Source organism: Heloderma suspectum, chromosome 4 (assembly GCF_057233095.1).
Source record: "Heloderma suspectum isolate Gila_16-S chromosome 4, 16-S_ref, whole genome shotgun sequence".
NCBI classification, from domain to species: Eukaryota; Metazoa; Chordata; class Lepidosauria; order Squamata; family Helodermatidae; genus Heloderma; species Heloderma suspectum.
Window position 1 is genome coordinate 271577593 of NC_139461.1, and position 21415 is coordinate 271599007.

General features: G+C 42.3%; 1 protein-coding gene across 3 annotated transcripts in view; it reads left to right on the top strand.

The window, feature by feature from the left end:
- The first annotated feature begins 10239 nt into the window (after positions 1-10239).
- Positions 10240-21415, top strand: part of ASIP (agouti signaling protein) — a 67419-nt gene continuing 56243 nt past the window's right edge. The window contains exons 1-3 of one of the 3 annotated variants that reach the window (XM_084853866.1): positions 10289-10329; positions 13798-13876; positions 18119-18299. In XM_084853866.1, the coding sequence (XP_084709992.1) occupies positions 18274-18299 (26 nt within the window). In that variant the 5' untranslated portion in view covers positions 10289-10329; positions 13798-13876; positions 18119-18273. Of the gene's footprint in view, positions 10330-13797; positions 13877-18118; positions 18300-21415 lie in introns of all 3 variants that reach the window. The other 2 variants (XM_084853862.1, XM_084853867.1) reach the window with 2 other exon arrangements.

The following is a 21415-nucleotide window of genomic DNA, read 5'->3' on the forward strand; positions in this document are numbered from 1 at the left end:
ATCAATTCTTCGGCGCTCAGCCTTCCTTATAGTCCAGCTCTCACAGCCATACATTACTACTGGGAAAACCATAGCTTTGATTAGACGGACCTTTGTCGGCAAGGTGATGTCTCTGCTTCTTACTATGCTGTCTAGGTTTGCCATAGCTTTCTTCCCAAGGAGCAAGCGTCTTTTAATTTCATGGCTACAGTCACCGTCTGCGGTGATCTTGGAGCCCAAGAAAGTAAAATCTGTCACTGCTTCCATTTCTTCCCCTTCTATATGCCAGGAAGTGATGGGGCCAGATGCCATGATCTTCGTTTTTTTAATGTTGAGTTTCAAACCAGCTTTTGCATTCTCCTCTTTCACCTTCAACAAGAGGCTCTTTAGATCCTCTTCACTTTCTGCCATTAGGGTGGTATTGTCTGCATATCTGAGGTTGTTGATAATTCTCCCTGCAATCTTAATTCCGACCTGTGATTCATCCAACCCAGCGTTTCTCATGATGTACTCTGCATATAAGTTAAATAAGCAGGGTGACAATATGCAGCCTTGTCGTACTCCTTTCCCAATTTTGAACCACTCGGTTGTTCCATGTCTGGTTCTTACTGTTCCTTCTTGACCCTGGTACAGGTTTCTCAGGAGACAGGTAAGGTGGTCTGGTACTCCCATCACTTTAAGAATTTGCCACATTTTGTTGTGATCCACACAATCAAAGGCTTTAGCGTAATCAATGAAGCAGAAAGAGACGTTTTTCTGGAATTCTCTTGCTTTCTCCATGATCCAGCGAATGTTGGCGATTTGATCTCTAGTTCTTCTGCCTCTTCGAAACCCAGCTTGTACTTCCGGTAGTTCTCGGTTTGCATACTGCTGTAGCCTAGCTTGTAGGATTTCGAGCATCACCTTGCTGGCATGTGAAATGAGCGCAATTGTGCGGTAGTTTGAACACTCTTTGGCGTTGCCCTTCTTTGGAATTGGAATGTAAACTGACCTTTTCCAGTCTTGCGGCCATTGTTGAGTGTTCCAAATTTGTTGGCATATTGAATGCAGCACTTTAACAGCAGCATCTTTTAGGATTTTAAATAGCTCGGCTGGAATACTGTCATCTCCACTAGCTTTGTTGGTACTAATGCTTCCTAAGGCCCACTTGACTTCACTCTCAAGGATGTCCGGCTCAAGTTCAGTGACCGCACTATCATGGCTATCAGGGACATTCAGATCCTTCCTGTATAGTTCTTCTTTGTATTCTTTCCACCTCTTCTTAATCTCACCTGCTTCTGTTAGGTCCCTGCCTTCTTTGTCCTTTATCATGCCCGTCTTTGCACAAAACGTTCCCTTGAGATCTCCAATTTGAAAAGATCTCTAGTCTTTCCCATTCTGTTGTTTTCCTCGATTTCTTTGCATTGTTCATTTAAGAAGGCCTTCTTGTCTCTCCTTGCTATTCTCTGGAACTCTGCATTCAGTTGGATATATCTTTCCCTTTCTCCCTTGCTTTTCGCTTCCCTTCTTTCCTCAGCTACTTGTAAAGCCTCATCAGACAGCCACTTGGATTTTTTGCATTTCTTTTTCTTTGGGATGGATTGAGTTGCTGCCTCCTGAACAATGTTACGGACCTCCGTCCATAGTTCCTCAGGCACTCTGTCTATCAGGTCTAATCCCTGAAATCTATTCCTCACTTCCACTGTATATTCATAAGGGATATGATTGAGGTCATACCGGAATGGTTTAGTGGTTTTCCCTACGTTCTTCACTTTAAGCTGAAATTTTGCAAGAAGCAGCTCATGATCTGAGCCACAGTCAGCTCCAGGTCTTGTTTTTACTGACTGTATAGAGCTTCTCCATCTTTGGCTGCAAAGGACATAATCAATCTGATTTCGATATTGACCATCTGGTGATGTCCATGTGTAGAGTCGCCTCTTGTGCTGTTGGAAAAGAGTGTTTGTTATGATCAGCGTGTTCTCTTGGCAAAACTCGATTAGCTTTTGTCCTGCTTCATTTTGTACCCCAAGGCCATGCCTGCCTGTTATCCCGGTGATTTCTTGACTTCCTAGGAAACTGCAGGGTATTGCTTCCAGCAGTTATATTTAGCTTGACATTAGGGAGCAGGGAGAACTTCACTTGGTCTACATTCTTAAGCAAATTGGCCTAATTTGCACTTCCCACATTAATATGCATATCAAAACGGTTATGCTTTGGACTGCACACTTCTCCAAATTTTGTAACACAGTCCTTAACTCAAAAATTGCATTAAAATGAATATATTAGGAAAAGTTGCATAAGGAAATAAATGCAAATTTTAATGCATTTTTTCCCATGCATTTCATTTTTTAAAAGACTGGTGCAGAAATCAGGAAGAACAGACTTGTGATTGAATACAAGCAAACTGACAAAGATTGGAAATAGACGGATTTCTCCATCCCTACTTGGCAGTATCCACAGATCTCCACCCTTCATACAATTTGCCAAGATATTTGCCTAACTCCAAGCAAGCAGGCACGTTTAGTGTTGCTATGTCACTGTTCCTTTTCTTCAGCCTTCAGGACACAGAATCTCAGGAGTCTATCAACCCCCAAACCAAGATTATGTAGATCACTGCCTCTTATTTTAGAACTGCACCAAAACCCACCTGTTCTTTCTCAGCCGCTTTGTTTCCCTACAAAGGAGGCAGTCATTTTTCTGCCTCTTTCATTGGGTTGCTGAGAATTTCGGAGAAATTTCTCAGGGTGCAGGGCTTCAGCGCTTACCTTACCGTAAGGAGGTGGCTGAGGGGTGTGTGCATGTACTCTTTCTTTTACTATTCTTTTTTAAAATTTCTTTTACTTTTTACATTTCCTCCCCTTTCAGTCTTTGCAGCCTTTCTGGCTGCTTGAGCTTCCTCGAGAGCCCCCTAGTTGACTTCAGCAGGACTTCCTGCCTTTGGGCTTTCCAGTGCAATTGCTGCCTGAGTGCCTGAAAGCTGAGCGAAGAGTTATTATTTTTCCTATTAGTTTTCATTTTGTTGTTGTTAAAAGGGCTTTTAATAACAACAAAGCAAAACCAAAAATGCCTCTCTCATCTTTCAGGCACTTGCAGGCAGCAGCACAAGGAAGCCCCAAGGGAGGAAGGCCTGGCTATGTCCTCCAAGGGGCTTTCCAAGAAGCTGAAGCAGCTGGAGAGGCTGCAAGGACAGAACTGGGGTGAAATGGTAAAAGAAAGAGCACCCCCACTCTCCTTAGCCACCTCTTGACAGTAAGGTAAGCACTGAAGCCCTGCACCCTGAGAAATTTCTCCAAACTTCTCACCTCTTTCTACAAATTTTCAGGTGAAATATCTTTTCACCCCGCCCCCAACAAATGGTCAAAAATAAACAGATTGAAAAATCTGGCACAGTGCTATCTTATTTAGGGAGGGAAGTCATGGGCTTCCCTCCCTAAATATGCTCTCGGGTAGCTCTGGGGCTTATTCCAGGGTTTTCGACTGACAGAGCTGCAAGGCTGCTGAAACCTATAGTAGGAGTGCAGAACCTCTTTCAGTCCAAGAGCTGAATTCTATCTCAGGAGAAGCTTTTGGGGGCACATCCCAGTGGTGACGGAAAAGGTGTTGGGGCCAAAATACCTGCATAGCTTAGTGTGAAGTTTTGAGACCTACAGAGGCAAGTAAAAAGGTCAGGCCTAGAGGCCTGGGGTTTTTTTGTTGGGAGGAAGTATCCCTCAGAGGAGTAGTTTCATTTCCCCAGTTAAGTTTCATTTCTTCAGGTTGAAACAGTACTTTCAGTTTTGAGGGAGAAGGGTATAAAAAGAGAGTCAGAAAGATCAGAGCAGTAAGAGCAGAGCCTGAAGAGGGAGCAGGAAGAAACAGCCTGGAGAAGTCTATGTACAGCTAGGGTAAAGGAGCTTTCATTTTCTAACTTTTATCTTAATGCCCTTTGTATCACTCAGCTCTATTGTGTAAATACCTTTAGTTGTGATTTGCTAGCTTTAAATTTACCAGTAAACTGTTGTGTCTAGAGTGTCAATCACCCCATGCCTACAGCCTAAACCCCACGTTACTGGAAAGGGGAAGGTAGAAGAAAGGAAGGTGGGACTCTTAAGGAAGCAAGAGATCCTTGAGGAGTTGCTCAGGGGGTCCAGGTCATAAGTGGAACCCTGACACTTAGCTTAAAACTCCTACTGCCAGTATCTACTTTAGGAGAGGCATTTCAAACTTTTAGAATGGGGAAAAACTGCATAAAAAAAACAGGAAACCACCAAATGACTGTGGTTGAAGGGGCTCAGCCAGCATGGCCAATGGTTAAACATGAAGGGAGTTGTAGTCCAAAACATTTGGAGGGCTCCAGATTGAGGAAGGCTGAATTCTGCAGGTGAAGAGGTAGAAAGAATACCTCTCAAGTAAGCAGTTCTTGCTTGCCAAAAGATCACCAAATTCCAATGGCTAGATTGCTTCTAGAGAGCTTCGGCTATTGGGCGGTATAGAAATGAAATAAATAAATAAATAAATAAAATTGCTATGAATCAGGGGTGTCCAAATCCAGTACGGATACAGAAAATGTTTAAAAGTGGCTTTCATGCATGATGCTCAGTTCCATACACTGAGTGCCACTTCCCCTATCTCCCCTGTTTGCAGCCCCTCCTGAATCCCTACCGTCATACATTACTCATGCTTTCTCACACAGGAATGGAATATCAAATGTAGGCACCAAGTTCTGGTCAAAGGAGGGAACTACAATGAGGAACCCCCTCATCAGCAATAGGACCAAAAGGGTCATGTTGTACTACCTGACTCCGATAAAAGTTTCCAGGTCAGGCAGTTAAGGGATTCTGCTGCTCCCTGTGATTGCTGCCCACACACCCTCTCCTTGACTCCAGGGTTTGGGGGTGCCCTCAGTGAGTGTAGTGACCCTTGGGTGTGGTTGGTTTCTACAGGTGGTTTTGTGAGGAGAGCAGTCCACTTCTGAGACTTTATAGTGACCTTGGACATGGTTGGTATGGGCGGAGGGGGGGAACCAACATGCCTACCTTTCAGTCCAGCCCTCTGCTCTGCTCCCCAGGCAATATACAAGAGATTCTGGTAACTTGGCTGTCTCAGCAGCTTTTGATACCATCAACCATGGTATCCTTTTGGGTCGGTTGTCTGTTACACATCTCTACATTTCTCTGAAGCCTTTCTACTACACATCTCTACATTTCTCTGAAGACTCCAAAACCGAAACTTCCTGTGCTTTGTGATCTGAAAAAGCCTCATGGGAGGAATTACCTCATGATGACTTCCCCTGGGCTTTAATTGAAGTGCAGGAAGCTGAGGAAGCTACAGTCTGCTGGAGAGATGATGGTACAATTGCACGCACTCCTTGGCCACCTCATAAGTAAGGTAAGCACAAGAAAATTTCAGAGAGATTCTCATGGGTTGGATACCAATCCATGACAATTTCTCCAAAATGTTCTTCTCTTTGAAATTCTTTTCAAAGGCAATTTCTTCTCTATCAAATCGATTGAGAATGGTTGGTTTAAAAAATGTGGAAGAAAATTTGGGCATAGCACTAATTTTAGTTCATACTTGCTTCAGCTTCATCTGTCAGAATGCTACATTATTCCTATCTTGTGAGTCTAATTCTTCTTAGACTATCATTTATTTTATTTTATTTATTTCATTCCTATACCGCCCAATAGCCAAAGCTCCCTGGGCTGTTCACTACTTATATGGTCATTGTGAATGCCTGGACAATAGAGACAGGTTTCTATACAAAGTCAAGATGTAAAATTTCTAGAAATTTTTGAAGCCATGGAGAAAAACCCATTTCACCCCCTGGGGGTTTTCAATGGGAAAATGGAAATTTGGAGGAAAATGGAAAAATAAGTAATGCTTTTTTTTTTTAGTGCTTTTTGCAGATTTAAGCTCAATTTGTTGCTTTAGGGCAGCCTTCCCCAACCTGGTGCCCTCCAGATATTTTGGACTTCAGCTCCCATCAGTCTCAGGTAGCATTGCCAATGGGCACTGTATGGAATGCTGGGCACTGTAGTCCAAAACATCTGGAGGGCACCAGGTTGGGGAAGGGCTACTTTAGGAAGATAAAGCAGCCTTTATGTTCCTAAAGTTATATTTTGTATAACTAGATTTGCTCATAAAATTATTATATTTAAAAATGTTTGCAAGTAAACTCAACAAATTTGTAATTATTTTCTGAATAAATTATACTTTTAAATTTAATATACCAAACATGATAATTTTATGAGCAAACCATGTACATAATATATTTTAAGTTCCTGTTTCACATCTGACCAGAGGGAATTTCAGCAGGTAGTCACTGAAACATCTAAATCATCCTAGAAGCCAGAAGAAGCAGGATAAACTGGAAACAGAAGAAGACTGATCTACAGCATCTAGTTTTTAAGGAAGTTTAGGGAAATTCTGAAACCTGTTTCTCTTTGTGAGATGAAGCTTAGGGAAATCTGATCTGAAAGAAAAGCTTTTGATATCCGGGCCTGATTCAAAGTGCTGGTGTTAACATTCAAAGCCCTTAACGGCTTGGGGCCAGGTTACCTGAAGGATCGCCTACTCCCATATGTGCCTGCCCGGACCTTAAGGTCATCATCAGAGGCCCTTCTCCGTGAGCCCCTGCCAAAGGAAGTGAGGCGGGTGGCTACTAGGAGGAGGGCTTTTTCTGTTGTGGCACCCCGGCTCTGGAATGAGCTCCCTAGTGAGGTTCGCCTGGCGCCTACATTGTACTCCTTTCGGCGCCAGGTGAAGACCTTTTTATTTTCCCAGGCATTTTAGCTTTCTAAATTTTTATCTTTGCTGTTTTAAATCTGTATTTTAAACTCCTGTACTGCTGCTAGGTTTTATTGTGGTTGTATTGTTATATTGTGTTTTAATGTTCCATATATTTTAAATTGTTTTATTGTGTGTTGTTTGGTTTTAGTTTTTGTGAACCGCCCAGAGAGCTTCGGCTATTGGGTGGTATAGAAATGAAATAAATAAATAAAAATAAATAAATATCTTATTTAGCTGGGAAAAACTCTGTCACCTATTAGGAATGGTAAGCAACCATATTTAATTTAACAAGTTTTTAGCAATCTCAATCTAGTATTTGAAGAGTGACGTTTTATTCACTTTTATAAATAATTTCCATTAATGAACATATTTTCTGTTCATTTTAAAATGTTCTCTCTCTAGTGGTAGTGTCAATCCCATGCCTGCACTAAAGGAGCCAGGCTACTGAGTTTATTTTAGGTAGAGAGGATTTATCCTAGTGGTAGCAGTTAAAAGGTTTTATAGCTGAAAGCAGCGTTCCCTAGTGGTGCAGTCTGAGAACCTTATTAAAACTGTGGCAGTGAGTTCTACAGGCCCAAGCCTCAAAGTTAATTTTAAAAAAACATAGGTGGGATAACCCACATGCTGTTCCATCACATCTGGTAACTGTGTCAGGATAATCTACAGTGTTTTTTCACATGTGGGTTTTAGATTAGAATTGCATTAATTGACTGCTACAGCATCTAACTGGAACAAGCCCCAAAACACTTGTAGAACAAAACCCAAACTGTCAAGAATGAACATTTTCTTCCATATTATGATATGGTGACTCTATTCACATTTTGGGAAATTGAGTATGTCTTAGAGCATCCTAAATGTCTGTCAGGAAAAGATACATTAGATCAATAATTTTAATGAGAAATGGAAGAAATAACTATGCCAGGAATCTTAGAGAAAGGATTGAAATAACATTTGCCACTAATAACTGCGTTGGGATTCTGGGGCAGAATCAATGCTGGCCATCTGCAAGAGGAGCTGGCTGCCAATTCTGGTCCACATGCAGCCAACAATGCCAGGTCCATTCTGCAACCAGCCCCTACCACTTGCGGAACGATAGTTTAGTGCTTCCAGGGCAAAACCTGAAACAAGCAGAAATGCTTGCGGAACGGAATAGGCAGGCTGGCCACACAGGGACCAGAATCCGTAGCAAGCTCTGCTAGCAGACAGACAGTATTAGATTCTGCCTTTGGTAAATTAAGGGTGCAATCCTATGAAGATAGTCAGCAGCCTCTGAACTCAGAGGCTGCTGAGTATCCAGTGCAGGGTGGCTGGAGAGCACAGAGAATCTTTGCCTCCGCTCTCCAGCCATCCTGCATTTCTGCTAGACCAGTGATTTCGCTTATCTAGCAGCCGCACTTCGGAGGGGAAGGGAAGGAGGCTGAGGCAGCCATAGGAAATATTGTATGGCCGATGCCCTAGTCTCCTCCCCATTTCCAGGAGCGCCCCCTTTTCCCATCTCTGCACTCTGTTTCCGAGCACAAAGATGTAGCTAGAACTGCGCTGGTGGGGAGGGGGCAGGGAGCGTGGTTTGTGGGCTCTGAGGTCAGAGCCCTGTTTCCAACCTCCAAACAATCCAGTGCCCCCACCCCCAACGCTGTCTAGGGACCATAGGATTGCTCCCTAAGCAGTATATAAGTATTTGCTATTTCCAGACATTTTACATCTCTAGTCTTTCTATAAAAATCTTCTTACTACATAGTTTTTAGAAATCATTTTGGGTAACAATATATAAACACCTTATCTTAAATTCAAGAGAATATTTCACAATCCAAAGCTGTTCAATTTTTCCAATTTGGGGTGGGGGAGGGACCAAAACTGGTCCTTCAGGAAAAAACTCCCCCCCCCCCGCCGCTTTTTTCCTGTTTTTTTTCTAGGCCTTCACATCTCTAACAAAGATTTTTGGGTACATCACCCACAGCAGTCCCCACCCTTAGAAATAAGCTGAGGGTATGCAGCTACTAACAGCCTAAACTGTGAAAGTGCATCTTCCCCTACACTGTTTACTTGGAAATTGTGCAACCCAGCATGGTAGAAGAGATGCTTGGGAAATAACACCTCCCAAGAAAATTCCAGGTGGAAATTCCAGCCACTGTGGAGGGAGAAGTACTTAGCAGAGGTATCAGATAATTGCCAAGCACTTCAAGCTGTTTCTGACAAAGTTCGACGACAGCCATATGCTGATTCAAACCAGAGGAGTTGAAGTGAGGAAGAAAGAGACTGAACTCAAAACATAAAAAATGCCTCCACTGACCAAGGGGTTAGTTAAACACCTTTTTATTTCAGAACTGTGCCATTCTTGAGAAAAAGACAAGACTGCTCTGTAAGATCTTCTTTTTTACCTTTTGGCAAGCCTAATGGAGCTCCCTGATCCCAATACAAAACTTTAACAATACATTATAAAAGGAACTTCCGTGATAAACATACATATAACAAAAACAAATTCCAGAGGTAAATATCAAGCAGATAAACAGTAAGCAGTGCTAATTTATAATCTGGATTCTACTTTACACAAGCAGAGCTTACAATTAATTCTTACATTACTTGAAATGGCGTTTTAGGAACATAGGAAGCCGCCTTATACTGAGTCACACCCTTGGTCCATCTAGCCCAGTATTTTGTCACTGATTCTCCAGGGTTTCAGGCAGGAGTTTTTCCAGCCCTACCTGGAGATGCTGGGGATTGAACCTGGGACCTTCTGCATGCAAAGCAGGTGCTCTACCACAGAGCCACAGCCCCCTCTTTCCTGCATCTGCATCTTTGACCTGGAAGCAGAACATCCTTGGTTAAATTTCCATTTGCCCACTTGGAAAACTGAAGTTTGTGTTCTGCAAAGAGAGGTTATAAAGCATTAGTCTAGTAATCTCTTTGGCTTTCCTGTATGCAATAGAATTATGCAAGTGAATTATTAATCATTGACAGGATAGGCCACATGTAGCTGTGGTTCTTTCCCCTCAAAGTGTTAAGCTGTTCACTAAGTGGCAAAATATCATGCAAGGCCGGCAGAATGAGGCAGCTCCCTCAGGCAGCAGCCACTGGGTGCTTGCCTCTCTCTGGTGCAGCGGAGGATGTCTAGAAGTAAGATTCAGCCGTCAGTCTGGTTGCACGCTGTATGAGGACTTGGGGGGGGGGCACCATCCTTTCGCCTCAGGCAACAAAATGCCGTGAGCCTACCCTGATATACTGCAGGGAATCATGGGGAATGCATACATTTTCAATAACGGGGCAGCAGGTTGCATTCCATCATGAGAAAGGGAAGGTATTTATTTCAATTGTTTTCTTTCTCTGAAAGGTGCCCTTCATACCCTCTGGGTTTTTTGCTGTTTGAAGCAGATAAAAACATTCTGAAATCTGCTATTGCAAAAGTTCTCCAAAATTCATGGGGTGAAGGCAGCAGCTATACTGTATACACGAATTCAAGGGGTGGGTGGAATAATACTTTGAGGGCACCGCCCCTGCCTGCTTGTGTCTGATAGGCAATATAAACAAGACCACCATCAGATGCTTAGCTGCCTGTTTGCACGAAGAAAAGGAGAGAAGCCATATAGTACCCAGCACAACACAAAGGTATGTGGCAATTATGTTTGTGGATTTATGATTGTTGAATTTTCTATGATGGACATATTCAACACTGACTTTATGTGGTGCTTTAAACGTGTTCCTTCATCCAAAAATCCAAACTAAATGTTTGCTGCTGAAGATAATAAAAAAGAATTCAGTTAGCCTGTATCAATGTGTAAAATTCTGTTCACACATCAATGTAGTCTAGGTAAAACTTGCTCAGTTTTGACAGAAGAGGGATCTTTCCATTCTTAGATGTACAGATTTACCCTAGAACTTTGCATGGAAGAAAATCCCAATGATTTCAGGCTTTGTGCATTTGGAATTAGGGATTCAGCATAGTGACAAATGGTGATTTCAGAGAATCATCATATTTCTTAAAATAACTCTTTTCCTCAAGAAAGTACTCATTTGGAGAAGTTGATTTCTAATATTAAACCTAATCTAATGCTGTAAGTTTTAAGACCCTGTAAGCAGCAGGTATGATTTGTCGTTCATTGTAATTCCTAAAGACAAAATGAACAGGCCGCTGTTGTGGAGGAAAGAACATATTCCAGTCTCTGAATCTGAAGTCTCTTACTACTTAGGGCCGATCTACATTGCGCCCGTCATTGCAATGAATTCAGTGTCCTGTCAGGTTAAACGCTCTCGCATTAAAACGTGATTATCCACACTCACCCATTTTCCCTGTTGCGGTGCTTCATCAAATGCACGAGCTCGGTTCACACTCGAGCGCTGTGCTGTTTTCCTGCTCTTAAAGACGGAGGCTCTCATTGGAGGTTCAGAAACTCTTCTTGTTTCTGCTGATTCCATGCCCACCACGCTCACAGCTCTTGACGGCCCCATGTCGTCTTCCGGCTACTGATTGCATAGCTTCCTCAGCACTCAATGTTTCCTCAGCAACAAGCAAAGGGCTGGATGTGCGTGTGCTTGTCTGATCTCGGAAGCCAAGCAGGGTCGGCCCCGGTCAGTAGTTGGATGGGCGACCACCTGGGAATCAGGCTTCCTGCACTGAGCAGGGGGTTGTTCTATCCCTTCAAATGAGAATAAGTTTTACTCCCTTCGGCTTTTTTTCTTTTTTAACTAAGGCATTATCTTTGAAGAATCGTGGCTTCTCTGCTATTTTTTTTTTCTAATTCAGGGATGATCTTCGAAAATTCGAAGATCATGCCTGAATTAGAAAAAAAAAATCGCGGAGAAGCCTCGATTCTTCGAAGATAACGCCTTAATTTTTAAAAAAAAGCTGAATACTTATAGGGATGGGGGAGAATTTCTCCCTGAAACTTCGGGGGGCCGAGTGCCAACGTATTCGGCCCCCCAAAGTAGTTTCGGGGAGAAATTCTCCTCACCCCCCCTGCCCCCCGCACCCCCCCCCCGGGATGGGACTTACCTTTCCCGAATGTCCCTCCCAGCGGCGGGTCCCGGCAGCGGTTCGGCAGGTCTTCGACAGGGGCAGAGGCGGCAGCCAGTCTTTAGACCGGCTGCCGCCGCCGCCATTCCAAGAAAAGTAAAAAAAAAAAAAACGCCCCCGTGATAGGCTACGTGACGATTAACGTAGCCTATCACAGCTAGATTTGCAAAGTCAGCCGTGATAGGCTACGTAAATCATCACGTAGCCTATCACGGGTGACTTTAAAAAAAAAAGTGCGTACGGCTAATGGCGGCCCCCATAGGGAGCCGCCATTCACGTTCCTTATTTGGTCGCTGTAGTCTACGTAAAGATTATGTAGATTACAGCGAAAATAAGGGCAACACTATTTGCGTTGCCCTTATTTTCGCCGTAGTCTACGTAAATCTTTACGTAGACTACAGCGACCAAATAAGGAATGCGAATGGCGGCTCCCTATGGGGGCCGCCATTTGCGTACGCGCTTTTTTTTTTTAAGTCACCCGTGATAGGCTACGTGACGATTAATGTAGCCTATCACGGCTGACTTTGCAGATCTAGCTGTGATAGGCTACATTAATCGTCACGTAGCCTATCACGGGGGCGTTGTTTTTTTTTTAACTTTTTATTTCGCGGCTGGGCGAGGCGAGGCACCTCCTCCCCGGCCTGAACTTCGGGGGGAGCAGTGAAGCACCTCCCCCCCACCGCGAAGCAAGCTGCGAGACCAGGTAAGTGGCTTTCGTGCACCCATACTTTTATATAGAGCTTTCATGTGTCCAAAGCACTTATTATCCAGTTGTAATCCTTACAATAGGGGGCCCTCGCCCTTTTGGGGCTGGTGGGCACATTTGGAGTTTTGATAACTTGTTGTGGGTACTCTCACAAAATGGCTACCATGATGGGCGTACCTGGTCACAAAACACTCATTTCCCAGAAGACAAACTGGTGAGGCTGAAAGAAAGGTAACTCACCCAAGAACATAAATACAAAGCAGAGATGGAGTCTGGCCTCCAAAACACAAAACCACTCTTTTGTACCCAAGTAAAGATGATGCTGGAAGATGGCAGTTCACTTTGTACAATGCCAGCCTCCCAGTTAAAATAATAATAAAATTAAAATCAGGATGGGGATAGAGCCTGGTGGGCACCGAGAGAGGTATCGGTGGGCACAATGGATCCCCAGCATCACAACAATCCTGTCTGGTAAGTCAGTAATATTATCCCCCATCTTGTGGACAGGGGGTGAGGGTGCGGACTAAGGCTGGCAGGGGGGCAAAACCTTGCCTAAGGCTCCCTAGTGAGTTCATAGCAGAGTCAAGATTCAAACAAGGGACTTCCTGATAATTACGTAGGACCTAATTCTTAGTTCAGAACCTTAGCTACTGCAGTATACCTAACATCATAACAGACCATGCAGTCTCCCCTCCCTGAATTCCAACTTTTTCTCCAGGCCTGAAGGGTTTTTTTTTCCCCTGGGCCTTCTTAAAGGCTATGGACCATACATTTCAGATAAATGAATCTTAAACAATACTACACTGTTACATATTTGACAGTAGCAACAATAACGATTGCTACCTTTCAGTCGCTTTGCATACATGGATGGTCACTGCCTAAGCCTCATTCATGGGATCAAAAAAACCCTCTACTATGAGGTAAAGCATTATTTACATATATTTTCTACTCAGTCTCTCCTAAGTTTGATGTGGCTCGCAGCAGTACTGCATGCTGAGATAAGAAAGCTCCTGCCTTTCCAGATCTCAGTCTTGCCTAGGGATGGGCGAATCTGTCAATTTTGGTTCCGTTCCATTTCTCATTTTTTGAACCTTTAGTTCAGTTCAGCCCAATCCTACATCAGTGTATGATTTTTTCAAGGTCAAATGAAAATTCATATACATACTTCTAATGTACACATTTTTGTGTGCCCTTTTTCCTAATGTATGCATTTTGTGTGCACTTTTGCTTATGTACATGTTTTTGCAAACTATTTTTTCTATTGTAATGCATTTCTGTGCATTTTTTTTCACAACTGTGCACATTTTAGTGCTGTTTTCACTGATGTGTGCATTTTTGTGTGCATTTTGTTTTTTAGCGGAGAACTGTAGCACTAAATTCGTGAAAGTGCACAACTCTGTTCCAGTTCGCTCATGGGTTCCTCAGGTGCAAATCTGGTAAATATGCATGAGTTCAGACAGAACAAATTTCTCACCCTTCCCTAGTCTTGACAAATCCTAGAAAAAAAGAGAAGGAATAATTGAAACCATATTCTGGAAGAATCATTTGTTTTCTATGGAAGCAGGAAGGGCTCTGTTGGCACATACTGATCCAGGGTAAAGTTCCAAAACTCTTGCATAATGTCTACATATATTTATGCTACTAAGATTTTTTCCCAATAAATGACATTTAGATTTATCTAAGTCAATAATGACATTTTGAGGCGGGGGGGGGACAGGTGTGAGGTTACAGCTTTGACATACTTAGGTTTGAAGGAGCTGTGATAAAACTATGGTGCAATGACACACAAATATCACAAGATTGTAATCTGTAAACTGTATGAACTGATTTTAGATCCATTCCTGGTTTTTTTCATTTTATATGGAAAAACTGAAAAGCAAAACAGGGAAAAATCATCATGGGAATATATATTAGGTAAAGGTTTTTAACTATCTCTCCATGTGTGAATTTAAAGTAATCAGCTTAGCAGTATTGTTCTAATGATACCTTACATTGGTAACGTTAAAACAGATTTACAGCACAATCCTATGGATGTCTACTCAGTAGTAAGTCCTATTGAGCTCATTAAGATCAACAGTAAACATGAGCAGGAGGGTGCTGTTACACTCATGTCCTGCTTGTGGACTTCTCACAGGCATTTGATTGGCAACTGTGGGAACAGAATGCTGGACTAGATAGGCTTTATACTTTAATTTAAAAAACCCTCAATATTGTGTAGTGGAAGAGAACAACTTAAAATAGCCCGGAGAGTTAAACAACAAGTCTGTGAGCCACATGCTTGCATGTACAGATCCATCTCTAACTGCATCATGGAGCAAGTCCCACAGTAGCTGTTGCACATGATGGAATACAGACCTATATTCTTTTGCTTGCCTTGTCTCCTAAGGTGCTTGACTACAGTCTCTTGATATTAAGTGTTCAAGCAACTTACTTGACCATAAATGAGCTCATGAAGGTTGAACCCCAGCAAAAACTCTCTGATCAATTCATTTTTTTTTTAAAGGTGTGAGTTCCTCCATTTTTGCAAAGCATCCAGAAACAGTGGGTCACATACAATATTCATCTGCTCTTCATTTTACCACTGTTGCAAGACAATCCCACAATTATATAATGGATTGTAAATTTGTGCTGAGCCCTGTGTTGTGTAAATTCCTCTCCAAAACAGAATCTTGGAACCCCCAGAATCTAAGACTAGTAGCACTCATGATTGTTTGTATGACATTCTTAATGGGCAAAAGTTTTTGACAATCTTTGTTACAGACATTCTCAAAATACAGTGAATTGGGTCTTTATTGTCAGGGTTATATGGTAACTAAATTCTATGACAGAACATAATATCGTCAGTTCTGAAGTTGAAGGTGAGTTTTCAAAAGCCATAAAATGAGTCCGTGGCAGAGAAGATCCCCTCCGCATTCCGCCCTCCCTGCATTGGATAGACAGTTGTCTCCAAGTTCAGAGGTGGCTGCCTATCCTGATAGGATTGCTCCCTTAATTGCCCCAGTGTCTATTTCTATACTTTCAGTGAAGTAGAGGCTTTATTCCTGGTTTCCTCTCATTTGTGCATGTGAGTGTGTTTTAAATTATAGCAAAATAGGGCTATTTGATATACAGTGTTACCTGTTTGATACTTTGTCCTCCATTACCTCTTCCACAAGGTCCAACAGAGGCAAACAACAGGCCCACATAGATGTAGGCTTTGGGGCAGTAATGAGAGGAGCTGCTTCTGTTGCCCCCTCCCAAACAGGGACCCAACATCTGGTACTAGAATGTGAGAACTACTTCACTGAAAAGCACTGTGATGAACAAGACTTGAGATGATATAGCCACACTGATGGATCTGTCATATCTGTAATTGCCTACTTAAACATGCACATTAAATCAGCATTTCTCAACTTCACCACCACTACAACTTGGAAATTTCTGGAAGTCTTGGCAGATCACTTAAACTTTTATTTGTTCTACCAATGAAAGCACATACATGGCTAATATTTTAAGAACATTAACATTATGAAAAGCATGGGCCTAGGCCAGGTCACTGAGAAGGATCCATGTAAATACCAAATTTTTAGGGAAAAATTAGTAGATGGCACAAAATGCTATATTATGAAAGCCACTCAATCCCCAAACTGTGGTACATGGACCACCGGTGTTCTGTGAGCATCATTCAAGTGATCTGCTGAAAGGTTGTAGAGTAGTGGAGAATATCTGTACTTGGCCTTCCTCTTGATATTTTTGTTTTTCTGATTACAGCAATTGGGGGCCATTTTGACGAGGGCCAAATGATCAAACAGGCCAATTCCCCCCAGCCTTTGATGCCATTCTATTTTAAAAACTATATCTATACCTTAACAATCTTACAGTTTAATAAACAACCTTACATTTCAATATCATATCATCAATCTTATATCAAAGAAACAGGCCTACAGTTCATTCCCAGTAGCCTATATTAATATTAATAATAATAATGAAATCTAGTGTTGTATAATAATAAAACTTAAAATAAACCTTCAACAATCGTACTATATTTTATACTAGATATATAAGTACATATGCAAAATACACCCTCAAGCAATAAATGTAAATACAGCATATCATATCTATTTTGAAATAAAAAGAAAAAGAAAAGCAAGAACAAAAAGAAAAGCAAGAGAAAGATAAAAGAGAATAAATGAATATATGTATAATCATTTATCTTCTGACCTAACCTGGATCATGTAGACTAAACACAAACAGTTAACAAAGCTTGTTTAAAGATTCCAGTTCATGGGGTTGTAACAGAAATCTCACGTATTTTTACATTCAGCCATGCCTCCGCCATTTCATGATTTAGAAACTTCTTCATCTGACCTTCAGACACAATACACAGTGTAGCAGGATATTTTAAGTAATATTGTAAGTTCATTTGTTTTGCCATATTTTTCACTTCAGTAAATTGCCTTCTTTTATTTGCCACCTCTTTGATGTAGTCTGGAAATAACATAACTCTATCTTGTTTCCAGGAAAGGCTTCTACCCTTTCTTGCCAAACGCAATATATAATTCTTTGTGGAGACTTTTGCAAATTGGACTATGATCATATAATCAGTCCCTTTAGCATTTGGCACATGAAATGCCTGCTCAATATCAAGTAAATAATCAGATGGGATAAGGAGTATCTCATGCAAAAGTTTATCCACAAAAATAGGCAATTTTACCTCATTAGACAGATTTTTAATCCCAATAATACATACATTGGATCTTTGCGTGAAGGCCTCCAGCTGAGAAATTGTGTCAGAGACATTTTTAAAACAAACTTGTGTCGTAGTTTCATTCCCTGCCACTCAGTCTTCTAGCTCATTAAGTTTCATCTCCATTTTTTGCCATGACGCATTAGTTAGATCCACAGCTCCTTGCAAGGTGGTGATGGAATTTTGGATTAAATCCAACCTTCTGGCTTGCTCCGCAAATTGCAAAGATAAAGTCTTTATCAGAGTAAATAATTCCCCTATATCTTCTGTTTTCGAAACTTTTGACACAGGAGGTATGGGGGGAGTTGGCAGTGATGCCAGCCCCTTTCTTCTCCTTGGTGTAGTCATGTTTCTCTCAAACAGATCTTGCAGATCCTCAGATGTTCTCAAATATTGTTAATATTTCTTAAATCATCCCTCAGGATTTGCTGATATTTCTTAAAGCATGTATTATTATGGAACACATCAGCCCTGTTTTCTCCTATGAGATAGGAGTTTCAGAACAGCTTTTTGCATTGGTAAAGCTCTGGGGAGATAATCCTGGAATCCAGCCCCCCCAACTATCTCGTGGGGGGTACTTTTCTCCAAGATGTTATCCAGAATGCTGCCTTGCCCCCCCCCCTTTTAGTTCCAGGGGGAGATGAAAAGGTTTTTCAACCTTTTAAAAAGCTGTTTGAGAAGCTCCCACGGTGAGCCCGTGGGAAGCTGCCAGAGTGATATTGGTTCCAACCAGAAGTCCCCACAACTTAAAGTTTTTTAAATTGAGGCATGATCTTCGAAGCTTCGAAGTTGTGAAGCTTCACAACTTCGAAGCTTCGAAGATCATGCCTGAATTAGAAAAACAAAACATCACGGAGAAGCCCCGATTCTGTGAGGATAACGCCTTAATTTAAAAAAAAAAACACTTCCAGAGCAGGGGATAGGAGGGAATAAAACTTAGTCTCATTTGAAGGGATACAACAACCCCCTGCTCAGTGCAGAAAGCCTGATTCCCAGGCGGTCGCCATCCAACTACTGACCAGGGCCGATCCCGCTTAGCATCCGAGATCAGACAAGCGCGCAGGAAAACAGCACAGCGCTCAAGTGTGAACCAAACTTGCGCATTCGATGAAGCACTGCAATGGGGAAAATGGGTGAGTGTGAATAATCACGTTTTAATGCGAAAGCGTTTAACCTGACAGGACACCAAATTCATTGCGATGGTGGGTGCAATGTAGATTGGCCCCATGTGTCCTCCTTTACAGAGGACAGTCCTCTATTTGAAGGCATCCTCCATTTGAAGAGCTATTCTGTCCAAGTCCAGTTTAAAGAAAAAGAAACATAAGAAGGGAAATGGGGGTCTTGAGCTTAAGGTTGCCCATCAATAGTTAGCACCTGAACAGCAGACTGAGCAGGCATACAAATCATCTTGTCAGAATCTTCTCTACTAGGGTGAGATGTATTGTATTTATTATAGTTATTACGATAGTTATTATTTCTAAATTTGTATCTATGCATATAAAGTAGTACGTGCAAATTTCATGCAAATCTTTTTCTCTCTCGTCCTCTTTTTAGTACAAGTGGCTATGTTAGCAGCAGCAAGGAAATGGCCCAGTCCCCCACACGTGGTGGGTTGGTTTGTACATCATGATAAGCTGCTGTGGGCTAATTAACCTGTGGGGCTCCGAGATGTGGGCTGGCCACCATTTTGAATATGCAAGCTGCACCGGGGGCACGCCATGGCTTGTTGCGTCATGCGAACCCAAGCGTTGCTCTAGAGTTAGCCAAGGGCTGTTTAACCCTCAAATAATCCATGATGTCCAGGTTCACATGACATGTCAAGCTGCGGCACACCTCACTACAGCATGCATATTTAAAATGGCATCCAGCATTCATCTTGGAGCCCCACAGGTTAATTAACCTATGGTGGCTTATCATGACATGTGAACCAAGTCACTATCTAGAGGGGGAGGGGATCAAGCAAGCTGGCAGCAGCGGTAGCTGGTGTTGTTTCTTCTTGCTGCTGTCACTGCTTGCTGATCAACCCACTTTAAAGGAGAGGACACAAAGATAGATGATGACAGCAAAGAACAGGATCAGCAGGGCCAGGGTGTTGAGGCAGTTGGCTGTGGGTCCCCTACCAGGGAGAGGGCTTTGGCAACTTGACGCCAGCCCTGGAGAAAATTTCATTCTTCTGAGGGAAGAATTACATTTTCCCCTGGTGCACAGTGTTACAGTTGGAATGCTGTGGGGAAAATTGTGAACATTGCCAGGCCTTGCTCTTGACAGCAGTGTCAGCACTAAACTAGGAAACAGTATAAGATTCACATCTTGATGGCAGGACCAGCTCCAGAGTGTGTCGAAGTCAGACATTTGTTAGGGCCCACAAGACTGGCACTCTGAGTGGGTGGCCACAAGAAAGAGCTCCATTGCTGTTTGCAGCGGCCTCAAAAGAATGGCTCAAGAAAAACAGAGGAAAGCTCCTCCCCCCTCAATGTCCAAAAGGCCCATCCAAAATTTTTCACCTGTGAATGTGGGGGCAAAATGGCGGAGGCCAATTTCTCATTTTGCATTCAGGGCCCAAGAAGATCTGCAGTTGCAAGAGGAAATATTCTCCCTGTCCAGAGCAGCCCCGCTGTGACTTCATAACCCACACCCTATTCTATTGCAATTGTTTCCCATCTTGTGAAACCATGTTCACACCATCCCAATATCACCCGTTTCTTTGGCTTACTCCATTGCCTTTATTGCCAGCCTTTGGGGCCTTGTGTTTTTATTTTATTGTATTTTTTAAACTAGCTGTGTCTGTATATTATGCCAAAAATGGTGTGGTTTTGTGCAAGTTATGAAAAATTTAAGAGGCATTACTGAAAGACTTGGCAAAGTTTATAAACTGGCAGAAAAAAGAAGAGCAAAAATACTATTATCTGTATTCTTTGCTTTTTTCTTCATTTTGCATTGGCACTGCATACATTAGGACCTAAGAAAGGGCGAATTAAGCAAGAGGTTATCCAGTAATATTTATTTGCTTATTTATTTATTATCCTCATGGACCACTGCTTACTTGAGTCCACTGCGGAAGCCCCACTGAGATAGTCTTGCTTGAAGAGCAAGTTAGACCAGCTTTATTGGTTATGCCTGCCTCCTTTGCATTGCCTTTTGTTTGATATTGTAGTTTAGGATTATGTTGTTGTGATCAGAATTTTAAGCTGCCTTGAGCAATGTGTTTGCCCTAGAAGGGCTGGGTAGAAGTTCTTTTATATAAATAAGGGATGCTTATCTGGGGCAGAGAAGATGGGATGATGTGAGTTGATGGGTCCTTACACTTGGCCTTTCTCAGCACTTCAGATTAGGCTCAACATACATGCAGAAAGAAAATGGATTGGTTTGGGCGTAACAATCCTAGCTTCACCAACCATTGTTCAGGGAACCTGGAACACGGATCTGTCCCATGCACTCCTCCGTCACCTCTCTCCTTCCACCCTCCCTTTGCGTGTCTGAGTGGTTTCAGATCCTGTCAATAAACCGAAATTAGACCACAGTTTCCCACTTTGTTACAAATAGGATGTCGTGTTCTCAAGGACTTGGGAGTTCTCTGTATTTTTCTTTTTCTTTGAACAGCAGCCCACCACCCCCATGCCATATCAGAAACTACTTCTGAAAGATCTCTTGCTTTCAAAAGCAGTTTGCAGTATGGCATATCAGGCTGCTTTTCAAACAAACACATTTTCATACTTTCTGAGACACATGAAACTAGTTGCTTCGTTCTGTGGATGTTGGCCACCACCTTTTTATTTGTTCCAGCTGGTGTTAAAAAGTTTATATTTGCATAGAACGCTTTGTTAAGAGAGGTGGGGGAATGTTCAGAATTAAAAGGGAGGGAGAAGCGCAGGGAACAGAGAGGGTTCTGAAGAAGGTGATGCAGACTTGCATCTATAAAGCTGAAAGCTGTTCAAATAGAAAGCACTTTGACTGTTATGCCAAGAGGCAGGTGTGAAAATTATGGCCACCAATTCTGAAAACACAACAGAAACCAGCCCCCCTTTTCTGTAAGTGACATGGGCCCTTAAAAGAGTGGAGAGAGGATCATGGTCAGTAGAGTGACATAGGGCCACACAGTTACTCCATTTTACTCTAGCCTAGTGATCCTTTATATTTTATTTTTTAAAGCTGTTTCTGCAAGATGCAGGTGCAGAGAAGCAGCAGGGACAAGAGGTTCTTAACCTTATCCCTGTCTGCCATTATTCCAATAGAAATTAGCCCAAACATC